This window comes from Macrobrachium nipponense, chromosome 18 (genome assembly GCF_015104395.2).
Source record: "Macrobrachium nipponense isolate FS-2020 chromosome 18, ASM1510439v2, whole genome shotgun sequence".
NCBI classification, from domain to species: domain Eukaryota; kingdom Metazoa; phylum Arthropoda; class Malacostraca; order Decapoda; family Palaemonidae; genus Macrobrachium; species Macrobrachium nipponense.
This window is the reverse complement of record NC_087211.1, coordinates 87,183,545-87,191,044: the sequence shown is the minus strand read 5'-3', so window position 1 is coordinate 87,191,044 and position 7,500 is coordinate 87,183,545. Positions and strand designations below refer to the sequence as shown.

Genomic DNA, 7,500 nt, shown 5'->3' with positions numbered 1-7,500 from the left:
GAGGGAAATGTTGAAAATATTTCTTGATGAAATATTTCTGAATATTTGAAGTATGTGTGTCTTCTAGTAGAATTTAAAAATGATCTGTGTACTAGTATTTAATTTCTCGATTTTTTTTTTTTTACAAAGAAAAGAACTTATTTTTAAAATATTTGCTAACAATTATCAGCCATTTAGAAAAATGCAAACCAGTAATAGCTAAATCTTTGTGATGAGAGTACAGTATCCAAGTACTAGTACTGTACAACACTTTGCCCTTGCAAGTTTTGTTTTAAATGTACCACCACTAAAATATTTAGCTCCCACTATTCCATTGCAGCTTGAATGATAACAGTGATTCACTGGCCTTGAATGCTGGATTAAACTCAAAACACTGTGGTTGGAAAATGCCAATGAATTATCTGAATCTCTCCGCCGACTTATAATCCGTCTCTTTGATGATCATGTTTCTTTTCAGATGGAAGGTTATGTGTTTTTTTTTTTTTTTTTTTTGAGAATTTAATGCATTACTACTTACGTTTCATTAGAATTAAATGCATCACTACTTATACGTAATTATAATAAGATACATACTTTATATAGTACAAAAAAGGGATTTTGACGTAGGAAAAATCTATTTCTGGGCGAGGAAGCCGTGTCGCCCAGTGAAATATGTCTCCTTTAGCACTATTTCTAGTAAAATATTGCTATAATACCAGAGAACTGCTAAATTGGACATGTCAGAAGCCTCTGACTCGCTCACCTATATAAAAGGTATCGGTATAAAACTGGGGCGAATGTTAAACACTACCACAGCAACCCCTCCAATTAGCCTTTTCCTCATCAAAAGATCCTAAATACGGGGAGTGCAACTTACCAAGTAGGTACACAGCTATAGTTTCTAAAACCGTCGGCAGCTAGAATTTTTGAAATTCCCGATTGCTCTAGTTTGTTTTGGTCAGGTGATACCCTCTGCCCACTATCAGGGGAGTTAGGAACCAACACCGTACAAAAATCAGTTGTTTCTGCCAGCTGGTACTGTTAACACAGTTTCAGTAGTCAGCGGAATTTTTGGAATTCTTTACCGTTGTTCATTGTTGGAGTTATTTGGTGAAGTACTCTTAAAATATTGGTAGCTTTTGTTTTCGGTGATTAGCTATTTAGGAATTCAAATAATTTTAAAAATATTTGCACTGAAATTAACTAGTTTTGAATTGGTGTACATGCCAGACTAGTACATCTGGGATTAGGTATTGCAGTAAAGGCTGCAATACTAGGATTGCTAACGCTTGTAATGATCAACATTCAGTTTGCACAGGTTGTAGGGGACAGACTTGTACGCCAGATCAAACATGTGGAGAGAGATAAAAAGAGAAAAGCGGCTTCTAGAGCTAAAGCTAAAAGCTTAGTTAGTCAAGAATTGTCTAATGATAATTTGTCTCTTTCTGAACCTTCCCCACCATCTGCCATTCCTAGTCGTAATCTTGGCTCTCTCATGCCAGAACCCGATGCTGTGGCCAATTTAGAGGAAAGAGTAGATAAAAAATTTCAATCATGCTTCAACCAATGGAGAAATTAGGAGCGTCCATGGAAACCCTAATGGACAAGGTAAGTGGTGAAGTGAGTGCAAGTGCAAGTGTTGTGGAGGAGGTGGCTGTTCGGCCCACTGATTCTCCTATGCAAAGGTCCCTGTCAAACTCCCCAGAACCTGGGAGGAGGCATACTGGTAGCCCAAGCAGTCGCCCCCTCAGGCAATTCTGTTGACAAATCCCAGATCGCAACAGAATGCCATTGGAAAGGTGTCTCTAAAGGAGTACCGCTTTCGTCTGGTGCTTCCAGCCCTGGGGAGTCCTCTCCCAGGCGCCAGTGGCGATTCCATGACGAGTCCCATCCTTTGAAAAGGAGGGCTTGTAAGTTGTCTCCCTTTCCAGTCCCCTGTAAAAAGGCTAGCCCTTTCCAGAAAGAGCAGCACGGCTGATGTCTAAATACGCCCTGGCGTTCTTCTTACGTAGTGTAATTGTAGATGCTCATTCACAAGTGAAAGGAACTGATCTTAATAAACTTAAAGTGAAAGCTCACGAGGTGAGAGCAGTGGCAACATCCCTCTCGTTTAAACACAATCTCTCTTTGGACTCGATTATACAACCAACATGTTGGAAATGTAAATCAGTGTTCGCCTCGCATTACTTGCGTGATATTGAAACAGTCTATGAAAATTGCAGTACCCTGGGTCCATATTTAGCGGGTGGCACAGCATTGGGTAAGGGTGTGTAGGAAGTCATACCTTCCTAGCCTATCTCTTTGCCTTGAATAAGGTAGTTGAGTTTTTAGGGGAGCCTGGAGGTACTTTGGATGTACTAGGAGTACCCTTCAGTTAAGTGTATAGTTGGGTACGAATATTATGGTTATGGTGAAGGTGATGTGTTTTTGCTCTGGTAACATGATGTTATATGGTACTGCACCCTAGGCAGGGGTATCCTTGGTTGACCATGCTTGCCACGGACATTCCTTAGCTGCATGCGTCCCACTTTTTAGAGGACGAGCCATGGCTATACCTCCACATCATTATGAGTTAAGATGAGCGACTTCCAGAGGCAGTAATCAACTGTTCAGCTCTCTTAACAGGTAAGGAACCAACAAGCATTTGCATGGATGCTATTACCAAGTATATATTTTATATTTATTAAATTTTAAAAGATATGTGCATATCCATGGATCCCACCTCCTACAATGTGGGATTTAGTTATGTAACTACTTGGTAAGTTGCATACATAAAAAAGGGATTTTGACGTAGGAAAAATCTATTTCTGGGCGAGGAAGCCGTGTCGCTCCGTGAAATGTGTCCTCTTTAGCACTATTTCTAGTAAAATATTGCTATGATACCAGAGAACTGCTAAATTGGACATGTCAGAAGTCTCTGACTCGCTCACCTAAATAAAAGGTGTCGGTATAGAACTGGGGCGAGTGTTAAACACTACCACAGCAACCCCTCCAATTAGCCTTTTCCTCATCAAAAGACCCTGAAAACGGGGAGCCGACCTATAGGTCACACCCAGCTACCCTGTTGAAGGGGACTGCGGCGTCATTCTTATCGGTAGCCTCCCAGCGTTGCATGCTTTTTTATAGCTATCTGTTCTTTTTATTGGTTTTCTTCTTCTTTATTCTTTTTCCGTTTATGGATCGTCAATCTGCCTCTTCACCCAAGTTAAGTACTGGTTCGCCCTTTTTCTGTATTTAGGGAGTGATTTTGCCTTTCGTTTTGCCTTTATTTAGGATTTTGTTAGGCGTCTCCTCCCGTAGCGAGCGGTAGCGAGCCGCCATTACGTCGTTCCCTTGTTTTGTACCAATTTCGAGCGGGCTTCTTTCAGTACCTATATATTTATATACTCGTAACTTATGATATTTCAGTATATATTTTCAGTATATATTTTATTATGTCTTGGGTGGCAGTTGCTTTGTCGATCTTGTTTGATCTACGTTTATTATTTTCATGATTTCCTGTTTTTTCAAGGGGGTCGGCGTTCGTGCACGTTTCTTTGTTTCGTGCTTCGATGTTTTATCTAACGTTCCCCCTCCCCCCTTTTATTTTAGTTTTGGTATTTTCCATTCAAGAATTCCCCCTTTTCTTTTCGTCAGCTTACCGTTTGTTTTCGTTTGTCGGTAAGCAAGTAATTTTTCCTTGTTGCGCCCACTCTCATCGAGTGGCCTCCATTGCGTTTTATATTTTTCGCCCCTTATTTTCATTACCCCTGTTAAAGCATGTTTTTCCTTAGCTTTAAGTAATTGATTTTATTTGTCTATGTATATTTGGGTGTTCGGTCGGCAGCTAGCCTTCATAGGCTTTGCCTGCGTTTTCCTCGTGATCCTTTATTCGCGGGGAATCCGCTGGTCACGTGATCGTCCCCCCTTCAGCCCTCCCTCCCTCCCCCTCTCGTGGGACTCCCCGTAGTTGGTGCCGCTCTCGTTGTTTGTCGCTGACGGCCGGTCCCACCAGCGGAGGGGAGGTGTAGTGGGTCTCCCCCGGGGGACCCCTTGGGGGGAGGGGGGCTTTTTTTTTTTGGCTGGGGAGTGTCGCTTCTTAGCCGACCGCCTCCGGAGTTGTTAGTCGCACTGCGTTTCAGCCTCGGCTTCCGTGGATTTGTTGCGCTCTGCTTCTTTCACTCCCGGAGCTTACATCCACCCGCCTAAAAAAAAAAAAACAAAAAAAAAAAAAAAACTTCCCTCTCCGGGGGGGGGGGCCATAAGGGCGGTTTAGATTCCGGCCTCTCCCGGAGTCATTGAGGTTATGTTTACGGAAGTTACTCTTCCGTAGGCGGAGATAGTATATTTGTTATTTTAGTTTTTATTATTATCATTATTTTTATCTTTATTTTTATTTTTATTTTTATTTTCTTGCCACGGAACTTGCGAGTTCATGTGGCCGTCCCGGGTTACTTCGTGTACCCCCCTCTCCGGGTCATACAGCTCCGGGTATACAACTCTGGGTGGTTTTTTTCCTTACACAGTCCCCGGGACGTTAACATATGAATATATATACCCTTTCTTAAAATAAGATTTTATGTATACGTACTTGCCAAGTAGTTACATGATCAAAGCCTGCCCTCCTCCCCTCACATGGATAATAGGGCATAAACAACTGATTTTCGTACGGTGTTGGTTCCTCACTCCCCCGATAGTGGGAGGGGGATATCACCTGACCAAAATAAACTAGCGCTACCGTGAACTTCAAAAATTCTAGCTGCTGACAGTTTTAGAAACTATAGCTATATAACTTCCTGGTAAGTATACATAAAATCTTATTTTATAAAAATGTCATTTTTCTTACAAACACATCATCATACTATATAAGTCAATATTCTCATTCCAAAGTTCTCCAGGTCCATCCTTTAACTTGCTCTAATTTTCACTTCTGATTTAAGAGCAAGTCCTTCGGTCAATCCTTGTGAGAGTAGAGAAATGTAACTCAGTGGTCTCATTAAACAGTAATGAGTACAGTAATAATATTCAGTAGCAGGTTCAGCGAACACAGCTGGCACATGGGAGCAACAAGCACAGCAAGTGAGTGCAAGGCAAGTGACACAGGTAGCAGAGATACAGCACCAGCAAGAACTGCTGAATTTTGAGGAAGAAATTTGTCTATTAATCATTTGTATTAATAGGTCTTGGACAACTCTTGACAGAGCAGAAAAAGTCTTTGATAATGGAACATCTACAGCAGGCTTAACTTGGGTCTAGGATGCAAAATAATCTCCTGTCTTGACTGGTACAAGCTCTTCTTCTCCAATCACAACCATTGAGTGGAAAAATGCCTCGATTAGTAAAAGCAAACAACCTTGGCTAAAATTGGTTCTACATACAAAACAGGTTGAGAGGAGACAAGTTGAGACATGCCTTCCTGGACGTACTGTAGCATGTTCCCTTTGGCTTGATGAAGAATACATGTCAAACTTAACAGAAAAGCATAGATCATAAAAAAAAAATTGCCAAAAAAAGCAGTTAACACCACAAAACATAGAACAACTTTTATACTAATTAAATACGTACACAGGTACATGTATACAAAAATTGTACAATTGATTTAAAAAGGAAAATCATATATTTACAGTGCTGAAAAGCAAAAAGCATTAACAATATCAATTCCAGGCATGATAGACATTAATTGAGTAAAATTAATTTCACATTGTAGAAAAAAAAAAAAAAAAAAAAAAAAAAAAAAAAAAAAAACTCTTATCAAGCATTATCTAAATAAAGGCTACTTTAATGTTAAGTAGTGGCAAAAAATACCCGAATAAAAAATATATGATAACCAACAATGAAAGAAATATAGCTAATTGGCAAAAACCTAAAATAATTCTTTGCACACAACAAGAAACTAGACCTAACCTACCTCTCAGGGTAACTATATAACTTCTTAGCTAGGGTTACACAAACAAAGCAGTGAATTGCACCAAAAGTAAAATTAACTTGAGACATGAATAACCCTTGAAAATAGGATTGCCAAGCCAAAAAAGGCTGGGAAATTTTAATAGTGTTGTATATGCCAGACTGTTTCATATCAGGTGGCACATATGTGAACAATTGCTTCTATGATTGGGAGACAAAAGGTGGAGTCTGGGGATATTCTAGATACTGTGATTGACGGTGTTGTGATGAAACAAATCTCTATGGTATTAATCTTTTAAATTTAGAATTCAATTAATCTCTCTCTTTCTTAGGTGAGTTTCTTTACTTAGTGTACTCAGATACAAACAATAGATGCACTATTACTGATGGGAGTTTGATGAAACCAATCTTTACAGTATTAGGCAGAAAACTGAAATTCAAATGATTCCCTCTCTTTTGTAGGTGGGTTAGATAATACAGTGTGATGTGCTTGAGACAAAATAGTCATTTCTATTGTGACTAAATCTCATTGACATTGCAGTACTCAAGATGTATCCATAATAACTTCAAAGCAACATGGCCTTGATAATTAAATGTGGTAATGCAAGCCATGAGTTTCTGATTGTTACTCAGTTACAGACTTGTCATACAACAGGAAAGTGATTGCTTTGATATATTTTAAATTATAGTTTTTTCCACATGTATAGAGCATTATTACATAGATCAAAATTTAGAGATTTGTGTTTTTGAAAATATAAATGAGTTTTAAAACGGGAAAAATATTCTTTAATTGTGCCTTTGTTAAATAAACAAATATTTAAAATAATTTTAGTAAAGTTTAAATTTATTTTTTTCCTAGACAGTGAATTATAAAGCCATTAAAGAAAGTGAGACCTACAAGGAGTACGTAATGCTGTCACGTGAGCTACAACATGTTTCCATCGAAAACTTGACCCAGGATGAACTGAAAGCATTTTTCATCAACATATACAATGCTCTTGTGATTCATGCTACAGTTGAAAATGGTCCACCAACAAACTGGCTGTCAAGATATAAGGTAAATTATTTATACATTCAATATTTATTTTTCTTTACATTTAGTGTATGTCTTTATGTTTCTCAAGATATAAGACAGATTATTTTTACAGTCTGTTTGTACGTACTTGTTATTTCCTGACATTTAGTGCAGGTCTGTATTTTACTAAGGTCTTCAAGAGCTAAGCACTTGTTTATTTCTTCCTCAAATACCAGTGTAGGCCCCCTTGAACCCCTAAAACATGTTTGAAGTATTTTTTTCTTTATGGCATTACATATTACTGTATACTCCATTTGCAAAGAAATAAAATATGTAAAAAACTTTCAAAATTCGTCCTGGGAAACTTGTTTTAAAAGCTGTTTTGGGTCAGGAGAAGCAACATTTTGTAGGGCACAATTGAATGAATGTAGATGTCAGCAGCAGTAAGAAACAGGCCAAATGGAGAGGATGTATTTTTCTCAGGTTGATTGTGCAACTGGGATATGTTTTACATGGTATAAGGCATCCAGTGATTGATGAGTTTGTATAAAGAATGTGATTTTTATGATAAGAGCATCACTTCTGTGATGAACCTTTTGGGCACAGTATGAAACTTGGTGTAC

At 38.6% G+C, this 7,500-nt stretch overlaps 1 protein-coding gene and 1 pseudogene across 1 annotated transcript in view; one reads left to right on the top strand and one right to left on the bottom strand.

Annotated features, from left to right (window-relative positions):
* The window catches only part of LOC135197341 (uncharacterized), a 21,784-nt gene extending 14,370 nt beyond the window's left edge, over nucleotides 1–7,414 (top strand). Inside the window, exons 6-9 of the mRNA XM_064224480.1 lie at nucleotides 320–378; nucleotides 1,230–1,513; nucleotides 6,722–6,919; nucleotides 7,361–7,414. Coding sequence (XP_064080550.1) covers nucleotides 320–378; nucleotides 1,230–1,513; nucleotides 6,722–6,919; nucleotides 7,361–7,414 — 595 coding nt within the window. The remainder of the gene's footprint in view (nucleotides 1–319; nucleotides 379–1,229; nucleotides 1,514–6,721; nucleotides 6,920–7,360) is intronic.
* The window catches only part of LOC135197313 (uncharacterized), a 96,352-nt pseudogene that overhangs the window by 61,677 nt on the left and 27,175 nt on the right, over nucleotides 1–7,500 (bottom strand).